Genomic DNA, 16981 nt, shown 5'->3' on the forward strand with positions numbered 1-16981 from the left:
TACTGAAGCATTGAAAATAGGTGTTATATCGCAAGTTAGACGGTGTGCAGGAGTCCTTTTGCAACTTTTTGGTCTACTCACCCCTCTCTTATGCACCTGTCTCATCTAATAGATGTACAACATGTTCCTTTGTTCTATGCACATTATTAATGAATATTGTAAAAGCCAATGTTGACAGGCTGAACAAAGGTTTGGAAGCCAATTTCCACCAATGTGATGAAAAAAAACTGTCAGGGATTGATTCTAATGAGAAACTTAAAATAATGCCAGCATAAGGATTTAAAGTCAAAATAAAAGAGAGCCGTGTCTATGTAAAAATAAATTTAATTTCAAAGTAGATTACAACATGTAATGAAAAATCAAACACAATAGTGTCCCACAGACGTGTCCTGTTGCACACAACTTCACAGGGTGGATGGAGTCACTCACGTATCATTCACGAAGCTGCTCTGCTGTAAGCCGCGAGTCTATGCGTGAGCCGAGCTTCATCCAAAAAGTGTCATCTGAAAGAGTGACGCAGACTTCTGTGGGAGTTTGTCTCATCGGTTCCTCCCTCGCCCAATACAGTACGTCAGGGAACAGGCACCAACAGCATCTCTGTGTCTGATAGATCCATCTGTCCAGCACTCATGCTAATGCTTTAGAATGAAATATTTAAAGATGCATTATTTGTACTTTCACATGTGTAACTAAAGAGTTTGATCTATAGATCATCATAAAACTGACAACATAGATTTAATTCTCATCTGTTGCAAGTCCATAAAGTGAAGAACTCCTTCATCTAAAAGTGAGAGCTCTTTCAAATCCTTTGCTTTGAATTTGAATGAAGAGATCTTTTTATTTACATTTGGATTATGGATTGTGCCTTTAATAGATCATATGGTCTTCCTACACTGACCTCAGACATCAATTTGATGCATAAATATGAGTGTTGATCAGTATTGTTCTATGCAAACTGTGTTATAATATGTGACAAGTACTTGATATAATATATACCAAAAAACATAGGGATCATGCAAGAGCTATCATGCAGAATTTTCATTTATGGTCTGTATAATAATGATTGATATTCACATTTCTCATTTTATGCAAATGAGCATTTACACATTTTAAATTATTTGAAAACATTACTCTGAAATATTCTATGGTCCTATAAGCTCTATTTAAGTTCTACCTCTATTTAAGTTATAATTGGTGATTAGCATCATCCATACTGCTTTATGATTATACAGCTTTTAATAATCCAGAGTTGGTAATGTTGTATAATCTATGGCCTGAACCTCCCTGACTTTATAGCAGCTTTGCACTCTAAGTTTCTCTCTTTTAAGGGGGAATATAGCCCTGTGACATAAGGGAAGAGTTAGTGTATGTGCTGGTGACACACAGATGGTTTTGGTGCCAGTGCTCTTCTTATCTCATATTGGTTAACGTGACTGATGAGCCAAACTCCCAACAGGTCAGAGCAGTCTTAACAGACTGTTGTGCTGAGATGCTTCTAGACTCTTGAAATGGTCGCTGGAGTTCTCCTCTGAGATCTGATCCAGAGTCACCCAGTTTCATCGCCGACTTATTTGTCTCGCACTGCTCCCGTGTATTTTCACACAGTCTCGTCTGTCTTTCACCTGTGAACAAAGGAGGAAATCACTGTCAATTCAAACATCATCACCATCTGTTTTCCACCAAAACATAATTCATAGGTTCAGATGTTTAGATTCCAGAGAGTGTATAAATAGGTTCAGTGCATTGCATAGCTGTCCAGAATGGATAAAAACACAGTTTCCTTTAAAGGATATCTGATATGGCACCTATAAATAAACTAAATCCCAACACAGACATTTGAACGCCAAGATGGGGCATGTCCATTTTACTGGGGTGCATGCAACTCCTTCTAACCCCACAGTGTCATGTGACCACCCTCTGAAGAGGAGCAGACTCATTCCAGTCAAACTATGTGATGAACTGATGGAAAAGTCTGTTGTAAAGTAATGTCACAATGCTGAACACCTTCATTCTGATTCGACAGCTTAAGATGAATTAATTGAAATACATAACAACATTAACTGCATACTGCTTATGGAGTCATAGGAGTGCCATGAAAACAAGAATAAATCTGCAAAAGACAAAAAAACCCATAAACAAATGTGGAATATAAAGAGAATTATTTTTAAAAGGTAAATAAATAAATGTAAATACAAATACCAAAATATAAAAAATATTTATGAGCATTTCCATTTATTTTAAGATGTATTTTTGTGTATAAATTGCTATTTCTTAAGCATCTTTTTATTGATTGATTGATTTTTTTATAGAATCTCATTTATTTATTTTATTACTCTGAATTTTTCTTTTTTCCTTTTGCTTTTTGCTGGAAGAATAAGGATAAAAATAAACAGATAAAAATAAATGAATTGCTTTATATAAAAGAAAATACATTTAAAAATGTTTTTAAAATATACAAAAATACAGTAAAGTATATACATTTTTAACATATATAAATATATACAGAAATAAATTGAAATTGAACAAATAATATGAAAATAAATGAAAATGCTTAGAATCATTGCGTTATATTTTTTTATATTTGTATTAATATCACCACAACTATTTATATTTTTATTTATGCCTCTTTATATTTCCATATTTTCTTTTCCAGATTTGTTCTGTTTTATGGCACTCCTATGACTCCATAACTACTACCATACTGTTAGGATTGCACTGCTTGAAAATCAGTGTCGAATAAATTAATAATCAGACAAAATGATCATTTAACTGCCGTTGTGGACGCACTGACCCGCCCTTCTTCCTTCATGCTGACCCCATTTATAAATGTACAACTTTTGTGTTCCCTCGTCCGTCCACGAAGATGTACGCATTCTAATGCAATAGTAACTATCATTTCAGAAATAATAGGGTTTTATTGGAAATTCGGCATACAAATTATCATCTGTAGTGGTATGCGTTTCATTTAAATTAACAGTCACACCCTATATTTTGTGCACATTTGGATCCCTCGTCTATTTTGCAGAAACGATGGAGCAGTGATGACATGAATTTGAAAAGTTGAAACTGCATTTTAAATAGCTTTGTATGGTATACTAAATATACGCCGAATTAAACAGTACACTTTAAGTAATTATGAGAAGATGATAAAATAACAAACCACATGTGTTAAGCATGCCAATGAGAAGGACATTTTAAAATCGTCAATTTTTAAATGGAGTTTCAGGTAATGTATGTGACACCTGTGTGTGTGTTTTTCTGTAAGGGTATATTTAGTGAATATTTTACCCCTTTGCGCTGGTTGCTGAGGCAGAATGTGCAGATAGTCCGGGGCTGTTTGCCTTCTCCCCCCTTCACCTCCTTGTAGACCGCACTGAGACACGGCTGGCCGTCCTCCCTGCCGTCCCCGACCACCAGCACGTTGGCCAGGTGTGAGATATAACTGGACGCCAGGCGCAGCGTCTCGATTTTGGAGAGTTTTCTGTCCACCGGCTCCGTGGGGATGAGAGTCCGCAGCGCCGTGAAGGCCGTGTTCACGTTCTGGGTCCGGTATCTCTCCCTGGCGTTCGCGGCGTTCCGCTGCCGTACCACGCCGCCGCCGGTGGACTCCCGCCCGTAGCCGTCCCTCGGAGTCCCGCAGCAGCCGTAGCCCTGGTCGGTGCTGCCGTCGCTCTCGCTGCGGTTCCCCTCCTCGTCGTCCGACATCAAGGTCAGGTCAGCGGGGTAAGAGAAAGGATGCGTGGACACCGGCCTCAGCATAGTGAAAGCCATCATCAGCAGGCAGAGCCAATCCCGTTTTCAAGTAGAAAACAGCTGCATGCAGAGAAGAAGAGCCGTGCGTAAAAGTCGCTGTAACTCCAAGGTTCAGCCAGCAGAAATCTCCAGTTTGTGCACACTCCCTCACCATAGGATCATCCAGTCAGAGTGATGGTGTTCATGACAGGGAGGGCTCTTATAGCAGCTACAGTAGCCCCTCAGCTGTAAGGGGAGGGGTGGAGCACATGCAGGGGCTCCCATCCTCCCAAATGTTTTGGTCCCAAAAGTGGCAGGCAGCAGTTGAGTATGGCGAGGTGTGGACACTTCCATTACCCTCACCAAAATGAGCCATTAGCTTTTATGGATGCAGAGAGATGAGCAAACACTGGCAGACAGACATTTATGCATTTCTTCAAACTGGCACTTCAGGGTCCTGATGGCACATTTGGGATGATGAGATGATGAGTTTGATGACCTTCAAATGCAGATGATACAAGCAATATTCAATAAATGGTTTGGAGACAATAAAATGTTGTGCAAAGTGGTGCAGCATAACTAAGAACATTTACTCAAGTGCTGTACCGACGCATACTTCTGAGGTACTCCATTTTATTCCACTTTATTCTTGTAGTCAACATTTCAGAGACATATATTGCACATTTTACATTTTACTTATATTGCCCCTGGGCACAGACTCCAACAGACTCCAACAGGAGCAAGACACCCGTGCTAAAAAAAAAACTGTTGTTATCTGTGTCCCTTTGGGGTTGTTTGTATTTCTCTCTGGCCTTTTTTTTGTCTCTTTGTGGTCATTTTGTATCTCTTTGTGATCATTGCTTGTCTTTTTGTAGTCATTTTGTGGTTGTTTGTGAGTCTCTTTGGCCTTTTTCGTCTTTTTTATTGTCATTTGGCATCTCCTTATGGTCATATCTGGTCTTTATGTTGTCTTTTTGGGACTCTTTGTAATCATTCTGTGTCTTTTTGAACTAGTTTTCTATATATTTGTGGTTAGGAAGCATTTCTCTTTGGCCCTCTTTGGCCTTTGTGGTCATTTCCTGTCTCTGTGGTTTGTTTGTATTTCTTTGCAGCCTTTTTTTGTCTCTGTTGTCATTTTGCATGTGGTCATTTCTTGTCTTTGTGTAGTCCTTTCGTGTCTTTTTGTGGTTGTTTGTGTGTCTCTGGCCTTTTTTGTCTTTTTGTTGTCATTTTGTTTCTTTGTAGTCATTTTGTGTCTCTTTTGGTAATTTCACAGCTCTTTGCGGTTGTTTTATGTCTCTTTGTAGTTGCTTTGCATCACTTTGTGGTTGTTTGATTGACTACAAGAAATTTTAGCTATCACTTCAAACAGAGACCGTCCACTTGGACCTCTGGACCTGTCTCTGGTTGGCACGCTCAGTAATCCATCCCTGGCTCCACTATACTGCCATCTAGTTACTGTGCTACGCATATAAAGATTGTACATACAAAAATAAACTCAGGTGCAAGTTGCACTCCTTGTTAAGACTAATGTTGCCGACGACAACAGCATAGCATTATTGAATGTAACTAAATGGATGAAATATCTCAGCATAATGCAGTGCAAGCAATAAGCAATAAGAAAGGGTTACATTATAACCCATCATAATGGAATGGATCCGTTGCAGGGCTGTTGTATTAGGGACATGGGTTGGGCTGATGGCTAACAGTCATCGACTGCTGAGCCTCCTGTATTTATGGTGGTGTGTCCCCTCAGAGTTTCCATGGAGTTGTTGCCAAAGTTTGTTTTTTTTGACATGTGGGAGAGAAATTAAAAAAGAAGCTGTTGCTGCTTTTCACTACACCATGTCTGCATGTTTTGTGTTAGTTACAGACATGTGGTGCTGAGACAAAGACCCTTTTAGACCCAGCAATAATATCATCGTCCCTCACAATGTTTTAATGTGGACATCATCATATGCCAGTTTGGTAGACATCACCCAACCATATTACTGACAGTGACAAAAATGACAACAGTATTAGCTTATGAAGAAAACAGTGTTCCCCAGCATTATTAATATTTTATCTGGAGCCTTTGAAAATGTTTTACACACAAGGTAATGTTTCTAAAAACTGTCTTGGTAAAAGTTCAGCTGGCTGAGGAAGAGCACATGAAGTACATGTTCAGATTAATGCACTAATGAACTCATTAACATTATAAACTGTTGGAAGAGACAGTAAATCAAACATACAGATTTTCTCTCTTACCTATAGCTTTTTATCCATCTAGATTTTTTGGGTGTGAATTGCAGTGTTTTGGAGATCTCAAGTGAAGAGAAGTTTGGCTTGTGGTGCTCTAAGCACCAAAAAAATACATCTGCAAAACTCAGCAGCAGTATCTCTTTCCAAAAATCATGACCTGATTACTCAAGATAATCCACAGACCTTGTTGTGAACAGTTTCACATAAGAACTGTTAAATTCGTATTGAACTAAACCCAACAACTGTATCACTGCACAGAAAGAAATGTGCATCTACTCAAGGATGAGAGGCTCATGCCCATGAGCCTCAATTCCACCTGTAGTCCACCTCAAGTCCATATGTAGATACACGCTTGCTTTTGCACCCTGACATGGTTGACAGCGATTGACATCTAGTTCCATTATACTGGAGAGGCAGGCAGACATCTCTACAGCTGATATCTCCAAAACTCTGCAACTCACACCAAAACTAGATGGATGGATAAACAGCACTACAGGTAAGAGGAAAAATATGGGTTTTTGATTGCTCCTTTGTACATTTCGCTGAAAATACTTTTGCATTACTTAGTAAAGTTTTGAATGCAGGACTGATGCTGCTTTTACTTCAGTAAAGGTTGTCAATATGTTGTCCAGTGGCTGTGAATCAAATGCTATGACCTGTTCACTCTATATGGAAACTTTAATGTTCGGTGTGAACAAGAGGCACAGCTACAGTTGAAACATCCTGAGATCTGACATTATAAATAGTGTGTCCAAATGTGATCAGAGAGCTCATGTTGAACAGCACTCTCCATCACCATCATGAGGGTGAACAGCCAGCGGGGGAATATCCAAAGAATGTTGTTCAACACACCCCCCCACAAGTTTCTAACGTTCCTGAAGGGCCTAGAAAGTACACAACAAATGGACTTAGATGGTGACATATGGCATTAGAAGGCTTTTGTGACTCGTGGCCTTGGCCCTTGCTCACAGTTATTCTCATGCAGGTCGGCACTTTGGGATTTCCCCTAAAATTCTGAACTTCCTTTCAAAATATGCTTCAGTTAAGCCAGAGTTTCTCCACCCTGTCTGATTCTTTTTCAGGCACCAGAATTCTTGCAACCCCAACAGTTAGACCAGTGGCTCCCAAAGTGGGGGGCGGGCCCCAGGGGAGAAATAAAGAGTGAAACAAAGTTGAATGAATATGACACATTTCTGGGATGATTCTATCCTGCTAACCCTTTTTCGCTAAAATTCAACATTCAACATTTGAATCCTATTTTTAATCAGTTCCGTCCCCAGTTATTGTTAATGATTGATAAAAAATGTGGCGTGGAGGGGCGCAAACTTTTTTGGCTTCTGAAGGGGGGGAATGCCAGAATTAGACAGTTGTCAAGTTGTGCATTTGAAGGGACACTTCACCCCAAAATCAAATCAAATCAAAAATACATATTTTTCATAGCAAGTAGTGCTATTTATACATCTAGATTGTTTTGGTGTGAGTTGCATAAAGGGACTAAATGGCACTCAGCTTGTGGTGCTCAAAGCATCAAAAAATACATTTTGTCTCTTTCCAAAAATCACGACTCAGTTACTCGAGATAATCCACAGACTTTGTTGTGAGCAGTTTCACGTGGGAACTACTTTCTTTTTGCAGTAAAATCTACCGGAACTACTTTCTTTTTTACTAGAAAGAAAGTAGTTCTTACCTGAAACTTCTTGCAACAAGGTGAATTTGAATTTTTCAAATGTATTTTGTTGGTATGTTGAGCACCACAAGCTGAGTGCCATTTAGTCCCATTATATCAGAGAGAAGGAAGACATCTCTATAGCTGATATCTCCAAAACTCTGCATCTAACACCAAAAAATTCTAGATAGATAAATAGCACTACATGCCAGGGGAAAAATGTTTTTATTTATTTATTTGTGGGTGAAATGCCCTTTAAGACCATGGACAGAGCTTCAAATGACAATATATTCCAAAAATCTTTAATTTATTTTTAATCAAAGATACATCATTCATCAGTTGATCCGGTTGAGAAAGTTTTTTTAGACTACAAACTCATACTCGGCATCTTTCCTCAGCAGTATGAAAACATGCACCAACAATATGAATGTGTAGATTTTGTAAACCCAGCAGTGACTCCTGTCCTCACAGGGCCGATGTGATCAGTGGCTCTACAGTTGCTCTGTTTCAGTTTGTCTAATGGGTTAAGTGCTGTGGGTAAATAAACACTCAGCAGATGCTGGAGGTGATCAAGCCTGAACTTTCTCTGTGGAGAGCGAGCAAATGGCTTCCAGATTGACTGACTGGTGCTGTCTGAGGGAGGGAGGGGCCGGGCCGCTGGAAAGGGGAGAGGGTGTCATCAAAGGGCCTGTTTTTACAAACACAACCCCTCGACACATCAAACCGGGGCAGCGGCGGCCCCTGGCCCCCAGCTCAGCTGCACCAACAACGGCGACCTGTGCGGAACCTGGTTCCACTCATAAAGTGGGACACCATGGTGTTTTACCACGCGTGGCCAGCCAGCAACACGACCCCACTGCACTTTCTCTCCCTCAACACCAGCACCGCTTCACAGTTTGGAACCGTAAATACTTTAACCCCCTCAACCCCTCACCCCCTGCATCAACCTCAAGGAATGCCATTAAATGCCTGTAGAGGTGATTAAAGTCCTAATGAAGTGTGTGCTGGTGGGAAGATGTGAGAACTTCTTACTATAGTATTTACTTTGACTAAATAGTTTTTGGAACTCATGCACTGTGCAGTTAGTCCTAATCTTTCCAATAAGAGGATATAATATATATGGATAAATCTTGTGAAATAGTCATTAGACCTCTGTGGAATGCTAAATATGTCCCCAAAAACTGCCTCCAAACAGGGTCTAAAGTTATAGTAATGGTTTTACTTGAGCTGTGTTAGCAGCTCCTTCTGTTTTAGCAGTGAACAGTTCTTCAGTGTCGCTGGATAGTTCAGTCAGTGTTGGATGACTGTGAGCTTCAACAGTAAACAATGAATGACATTATTATGTATAATTAGCAGAGGTGGGAAAGTACAAATACTTAATCACTGTACTTGAGTAGAGTTTTCAGGTATCTGCATGATAACATGACAACTTTTTACTTTTACTTCTTACATGTTAACACAAATATCTATACTTTCTACTCCTCACATTTGCAAAACAGATCTGTTACTTTAGTTTTAATGCATTTGAGGGACATTATTGATTATTTTTATTTTGCATCATTGTGCGCTGCCTTCCAACATCAAGACTGATTTCAGCCTAAACGGACGGAGCAATAACACATGAAAAGACAATTCCTTGCTGTATCTATCAGTGCTTTTAACATACAACACGCGTACAAGACAAAAAACAGAAGTAAGAAGATGAAAATGACATAAAAGAGGTAACAAGATGTGACAGATGAACAAGACAAAAAAGATGTAACAAGATTTAAAAGAACTCACAAGATGTTACAAGACAAAAAAGACATGAAAGATGTAACAAGATGAAAATAATGTAAAAGACAAAACACATGTAACAAGACCAAAATAGACATAAAAAGGCGTAACAAGACAAAAACTATTTAAAAGACCTAAAAGATGTAACAAGACCAAAAAGATGATATAAAATACATAAGAGACAAAGAGGGCTACTGTTTACACCACCGATAATTATCACCCAGTCCAGCTCCATCAAATATATTAGCCACTTGTAGCTCATTGTGTTTTAGAAAAGGTAAAATTTATTTAAGTTTTTAAGCTTCCTTGAGGCAGTCTTTGCCTTTTTCAAAAATGGGAGATAAAAGTATGTTTTCCATATAAGTAGGGATGCATGATAAATATTGGAGCCAATAAATTATCATCCGATGTTGTCATATTGTTGTATATCATCCACAGTAATATCTGACTTAGCAGATTGTCAGAGCATTTAATTTGGATTATTAGGCGAATGCTCTATAAACGTAAAAGTATATTAGTGAAGTTTTTTGATGAACTTGACCAGAAAAACTAAATCAACTTAACATCATTTACTATTAATAGTGATGTAATACTAATGTTGATGTCAGACTTGGTTCAGTCAAACCTGTGCTTAGCTTTTCTTACTCTCAGGTGTGTATAAACTGCAGGTTATTATGAACTTTTTTAAATAAAAAAAAGCGATATCATTGGTTACCATATCAGTATCACAAATGAGAAAAAAGTAATTATTGGTTATCAGTATCAGCTTAAAAAAAACATATCGTGCATCCCTACAAAAAGTTCTGATCACATGACTGGTCAGCTGTTTCTACTCCAACAGTCTCTTATTCGTTCTATAATACCTCCACACAGATCTGATGGAAGCTTCCTCACACTGATACATGAAACAAACAGAAATGTCTGATTTCCATCATAGGGCTGGGCTGTAATGAACCTATTATATCCACATTATTGTTGATTAATTATCAACATCTCATTGTGTTTAGATTTTGCGAAAGCACCATCCATACAATATTATTGCAATATAACTAAATATTGATATTGAGGTATTTGTCAAAAATATTGTGCAGGGATCTGATACTGCAAGCTCAAAACCCTCCCTCCAGTCCGTGACATGGTGTCAAAAATATAATATATGATCTGGCATGCAAAATGATTTAATTAGTTTTTTCTAGTTGTGTCATACCAATTTAAACTACCCCTTCAATTGAACACAACTGAAATAAAAACACAATTCTATTGAAAATAATTATATGTATTTCTGAGGGATTCCAATTCACTGATATTCTCTGTCAGGAAAAGAGCAGCTTGTTCAACAGTATTTATCTGTCAGCAAACACAGTGATGGAGCAGATTAGCAAGTTATAAAGTGACATTAAAGTGACATGAATCAAGTACAAGACAAAGCTGGAGTTTTCACTACATACCCTGTAGCATTTGATGAAAACACAGAAAAAACACGATAATTCTCAGCAGCCATTTTCATCATAGGTATTGATGATCAGTTCATAGTGACAGAAGAGTTGCTGAGCTTGTGTCATATGCACAGCTAACTAAAAACGTATGGAGATTACTGCATTTTATTTGTTAAATAGGTCTAAAATATATTAGTAATATTGCGCTTCCTTGCAGCGCTTGAAAGTTGACATGGCCCACCAATGAGATGATAATACCAGCAGTGGCCCCAAGACAATCTGAGCTGATCTAGTGGCTGCAGGGGCAGTTCTAGAGCAGGGGTGGGCAATTATTTTTCACGGGGGGCTACATGAGAAATTGATCAGGCTGCTGTTAGCCAGACACAAATGATATAAGGTCCTAATAATGGACAGGTCTCTAATAACAGAATGATCAGAAGTGTTTGACATAGGGCACTTCTACTGTTGGTCACCCTTTATTAATTACCATGGGATGAATTGTGGGATAATATTTTATTGTCCAAACCTTCATGTTTTACAGTATGACATGCATGCTGGTGACAGATCGCAACAATAGTAGCACAACAGAAACAATTTCTTTAATATAAAAGATACAGTTCATTATCATGACCAATGAACACAGCACTGACCCCTTTCAAAATAAAGGTTTGGTAATGTTTAATGGTAAACAAAATTCTGTTGATTGTCTTTGTTAGATTTAAGTTTTGGTATTTCCATGATGGCCTCATGGGCCACATAAAACTTTTTCAGGGCTGCATCCGGTGCCTGGGCTGCATTTTGTTCTACAGGGAGGCCAACAGCGGCCAGTTCCCCTGTAACACCCCTGTGCCCCAGAGTTCTGAGTGAATCCAGAATCCAGGGTATAAAACTAGCTTGTCCATTTTGGAACAGGTTTTATTCTCCTTTTAAGGGACAGGTGAGACACTTCAGTGTCATTCTTTGCGCTGATGATGTGCATGTGTCAGGCATAAAAACAGACAAATCAAGGATGAAATTAAAGACGAAATAACAGTGTAGTGTAGACACACTGCATGTGTTCATGACCCCTAACATGTTTTCCTCTAATTAGCATAAACCAGAATAATCTGCTACAATTTCTTTACCAACACTTTTCATTCACATTTCATAATAATTTCCTTTAAATAGCATATTTTAACATTCTTAAATATATCTGGAGGTTTTGCAGCTTGTCAATCATCTGAAAACCAGTACAAGCAAAGTGCTCTTTCATTTAAACCCTGCTACATATACAAATTAGCAAAACAAATGACAGATCCCGACAAAGATGTAGAGGCCAGACGAATTAAAGACGGTGCGGGTTTTCCGACAGCAGGCAGTATACGCCCCCTCTGTGGAGTGACGAGACGATGAGCGTATGGTCAGTGTCAGTGTTTGCTGTCTGCTGGGAAAGACTGTGGTCAGATAACTTGACTCATCGGAAACAGCTGCACTGGAGAGAGAAGAGCCTCCAGCTGCAGCCTGCTGCACAGGGCTTTAATGATTTATCTGTGTGTATGTGTGTGTGTGTATGTGTGTATTGGTGCTTCATTATATGGAGCATAGCAAAGGCCTACAGGAGAGAGTGGGTAGGGATGACACATACAATAGGGGCATAGTTTGAATAGTTTAGACTACATGGGACAGTTCACCCCAGAATCAAAACTACATATTTTCCTCTTGGCCTGTTGTGCTATTTATCCGTTGAGATAGCTTTGGTGTGAGTTGCAGAGTTTTGGAGATATCCGGTGTAGAGATGTCTGCCTTCTCTCCAATATAATGGGACTAAATGGCACTCGGCTTATGGTGCTAAAAGCAGCAAATAAATACATTTGAAAAATTCAAAACCAGCATCTCTCTCTAGATATCATGACCTGCTTACTCTACAGACAATCCACAGACCTTGTTGTGAGCAGTTTCATATAGGAACTACTTTCTTTCTAATAGAAGGAAAGTAGTTCTGGTGGATTCTGTAGTAGTTGTGGTAGATCAAATTCCTGTGACTGATAGAAGTCTTTGTGTGTGTATGATCTCTGGTGTCACAAAGAGCTCATGAAAAAAGGACTATAAGAAAATTTAGCAAATCGCTGCATGTTAGACATATTGATTAACAAGTAGGATGAAAAGGAGGCATCTTGTAGCCTATAGTACACTACACACCTGTGTGTGACAGCCACCTCGCTGAACTATACATTAAGTTTGCAGAAAATTTGTGAAGAAAGAAAAAGAATGACAGTTTTTGTTTGCCCTCATTCAGAGAGACGGAGAGAGAAAGAAAAAGGGAGCACATTGCACTTCACCCCATTTTTTTCATGTCTGTGACATATTACTCAGTCCCTCCAGGAAGTTGCAAAGTCGTGATCCTAACAATCAATGCAAATACAACCAATCCCTGTGAATTGTGCACGACCTTTCAATTTTGTCTAGACTATGTAACTTTTCCGCACATTTGACCAATCATCATTGCTTCCCACGAGTTCTACCAATCAATTTTGTCAAAGGTTCTGAAAAGAACAGGTTTGTCATTTGTTATTAACATTTATCAACGCTCAGCACATTTTTATTTTATGATTTTGTGCTGTTTTGAGCTCCAAAAAGATTTTGCTTTGTGGGATACCCCCCACATGTACCTCTTAATCTACAAATAAAACATATTTTGTCAGCATTTTTATAATGCTGAGCTTTTTTAAAGAGGTTACTAAGAACTCTCAAAACACTGTAGTTTTGTTCTTCTTGGAAAAAGTTGTCTTTGACTCTTATTTTATTGCAAAAAAAGCATAAAAACATCACAGCATTGCAATTTTTAAGAAAAACTGCTGTGAAATAAGGGATTTTAGGCTACAACAATCCTAAAAACAACCTGCAAAAACCTGGAGATGGGATCAATGTGACACACTTTTTAATGGACTTAATGAACTGACAAAGAACACAGCATAGGATACAAGAACAGCAGTTTTAGCAGCTTTTGACCTATTAATCTGACAAAATGCTCACACTGATGTATACATGCATTATAATGATTTGCATAGATTTATGGTTTATACATATCATATATGTATGTATATGATCTCCTCCTAAACAGATTTCATGATCAGCGGATGGATTTATTAGCAGTTATCATGCAAACATCACATACCTGCATTTATGAAACTCTGTGGTTGTTTCGTTTGCTTTCACACCACAAATGAACCACACCAGAATCCGTTTGGAACTGGGCCGAGACCCACATTTTTTGAGTGGACTCTTTCACATCAGTTCAAACAGACCGCACGAAACAGGCAAACTGAATCAGAATACAGACCTCTCCACCATTAATCAAAATTTTATTGAAATCCCAATATGGTCTACTGCAATTTTCAAATTGCAGGACGCACAAGATTGGTTAAAGGCCAACTGTATGTCACAGTACCTTTCTAAATGAAATATTGTGGTGCTGTAGAGGTGTCCTGGCCTACATATCATTCTCTAGACTTCAGAAAACATCTTTGTTTAGTTCAGATCTCAGACAGAAATAACACCAACCATAATCATTTTAATGTGTTTTTTGATGAAAATAGGAATAATGATGTAAAAATGATCATTTCCTCTAATATCACAATTGCAGTATTAGTCAAAATAGTTGCAATGAGATATTTCTTCAAAATCGTTCAGCCTTATTATCAAGTATGTCTAAATCTCAACATATTTTAGCACTGTTTAGTTGTGCATATTATCAGTATAAAGTTGTAACAGTATAACGGTTTGAGAAACACAAGCAAAAAAAGGAGCTGTCTGTATGTTGGGGTAAAGACAAAGGTTAGATTGATAAACACCTTTTTAGTTTACAGTTTTGCTAGTTTATTCAGAAAGTGCTGAGACAGCCCAGTATAAGCCAACAAGAACATGCATCAGGCACACAATATTCGTGAAAGTTTTTAAGTCCCTAAATGACATATTCAGTCAGTCCAGACGTCTCCCGCTGTAAATTAGCAGAGCTACTGTAACCGCCAGCGCAGTAGCAACTGTATTATCTTTCATTTAACCCTCAGTGTGACCTCAAGATAAGACTTAGCCCTCATCTGCCTGTCCTCCTACCCTTCCACCACCCTCCTCCAGCTTCTCCCACGCTTTTTCCCCTCTTTTCCCTCCCAAACGCACCGATCGTCTTTCACAGCTCCTGACAGTCTGAGCAGCCAAGACAGGTGGGCCGGTGTGTCAGTAAAAGTTCAACAAATGGCCTCAGACACATCCACCACGCTCACCTCCCATTCTGAAGCCTCAACTTGACTAATTCTTCATCTGAAGATGCAGAGTTGTCTCTTCTTAAGAAATTACATCATTGTCAGTGATTGGTCCCGAGTTCCAAATGTGAAGATCGCAGTTTTATAGGTGAATTTTTCTTGTGTTACACTTGGAGCTGGTAAAGGTAACACCAGAGCTAAAACAAACACCCTGAGGCTGCTTTATGGGAGTGATATCTAAAAGAAGCAGGTGTTTCTTGATCCTGGGGCTGATGAACTAGTATGTCATCATCTCCCAAGGGATCCACGGACGCCCCCAAACAGGCGGAACATCAAGTCAACCCCTGCGATACAGGAAGTCCACTCACACGCAATGATTCTTTTGGAGAAGCCCACCGCTGCCTTTAATGTCCACCGGGCTGGGCTCGACGTTCCTCCGGCCCACGTCTGTCAGCTTCCTCCAGAGTCACCTGGGACCTTCGAGCCAAGGCCTCTGAGGGTCAACAGAGTTTATCACACCAGAGAAATCTTCAAGTTGACCATAAAACCTTGTCTGACATGATGTAACAGACATGGCTTGAGGTCTGATAAAGGAGGCTATAAAAAGACTCATCCGTTTTGGCCTTGAGGTCTTTCTGCCTGGCTGCTCTGGACACAACGCTCATATCCTCCTTGTTGATTGGCAAGCAGTGTTGACCTGCAGCGCTGCTCTGTTCCTTTGTCTACCGTGGAAGTTTTATGTTTGCAGACATGTACAGTACAGCATGATTGCTTGTTTTTATGGCTATATCCTCTCCAGAGTCTGGGTATAAGACATAAAGAGGTCAAGCCAGCAGTGCTGTTCACACTTCACAAGAGCTAACCCTCAGTTCAGTCCACACAGATTAAAATGAACAAGTTCTCATTTATAGTTCACAGTTTTGAACACAGTTCTCAATCACAAAAAAGTTTACATTCTTTTCTATTTATTGGTGGGGAACCTTTACAAAATGCTGCATGTTTCATTTGGGTGGAGGAACTTGCCACTGTTGGTTCATGATCACAGCCTTTGTTAATGATTTCTTGTGATCTTTATCCACTCACAGATATTTCCTAAAGGTGGTCAGATGTTCCATCTTTATGTGCCATTTAAAAATTTGTTGCTGATGCACTGGTTGAGGGGGGGGTTGCCCATCTTGGTACCACCATGTTCAAAAAAACACAACAAAAGAGCCCTCTTGGATGCCCCTATGGTAGATAAAACACGATAAATGCCCTCTAAATTGGCCCAATGTCCAAGACAACATGATAAAGTGCCCTCTAGGGTGTCCTAGTTGATAAAATGTGGTAAAATGCCCTTTAGAGTGCCCTTCCAGTGGACAAATCATGATAAAGTGCCCTCTAGAGCAGTGTTTCCCAACCCCGGTCCTCAGGGACCCCTGCCCTTCATGTTTTAGATGTTTCCCTGCTCCAACACACCTGATTAAAATGATCAGCTCATCATCAAGCCTCTGCAGAAGTCTGATAACAACCTGATCATTACTTGAGGACCAGGGTTGAGAAACACTGCTCTAGAGTGTCCAAGACAACATGACAGACTGCCCTCTGGGTGCCCTTCAAGAGGGCAAAACATGATAAAGTATAACAAGACTTTCAGCATTCTTTGTGTGATGTGTGAACTTGTTTAGAGGGTGTATCATGTAGTCGTGTCCTGCATTTTCCGAGTCTGGAGATAGACCTATTTGGGCTGGCAGGACAGTGCTGCAAAATAGCTGAAAACCAATATGTTCATTTCATCAAAATGTGAGCACACTCGATGAACATGCTCTCTTAGTTTTCATGCACAGCACTACGTGAACCACATTTTCATTTACTCATTTTGTCCTACAGTATTTATACTATTATACTATATT

At 39.3% G+C, this 16981-nt stretch overlaps 1 protein-coding gene across 1 annotated transcript; it reads right to left on the reverse strand.

The window, feature by feature from the left end:
* Positions 1-426: 426 nt before the first annotated feature.
* On the reverse strand, positions 427-3940 carry LOC146331051 (transcription factor 15-like). The gene is made up of 2 exons (XM_084726475.1): positions 3289-3940; positions 427-1622 (listed from the first exon to the last, which is right to left on the reverse strand). The coding sequence occupies exons 1-2, from the start codon at positions 3772-3774 to the stop codon at positions 1557-1559; spliced, it is 552 nt and encodes a 183-aa protein (XP_084582601.1). The 5' UTR covers positions 3775-3940; the 3' UTR covers positions 427-1556.
* Positions 3941-16981: the final 13041 nt, after the last annotated feature.

This window comes from Lutjanus erythropterus, chromosome 2 (assembly GCF_056507025.1).
Source record: "Lutjanus erythropterus isolate fLutEry1 chromosome 2, fLutEry1.hap2, whole genome shotgun sequence".
Lineage (NCBI taxonomy): Eukaryota > Metazoa > Chordata > Actinopteri > Lutjaniformes > Lutjanidae > Lutjanus > Lutjanus erythropterus.

Excerpts from the sequence above, each read along its gene's own strand:
- LOC146331051 (XM_084726475.1), bottom strand. The coding sequence starts at position 3,774 with ATGATGGCTTTCACTATGCTGAGGCCGGTGTCCACGCATCCTTTCTCT. Across the intron at positions 1,623-3,288 it reads TCAGCAACCAGCGCAAAGGG|GTGAAAGACAGACGAGACTG; the intron begins GTAAAATATTCA and ends CTTTGTTCACAG.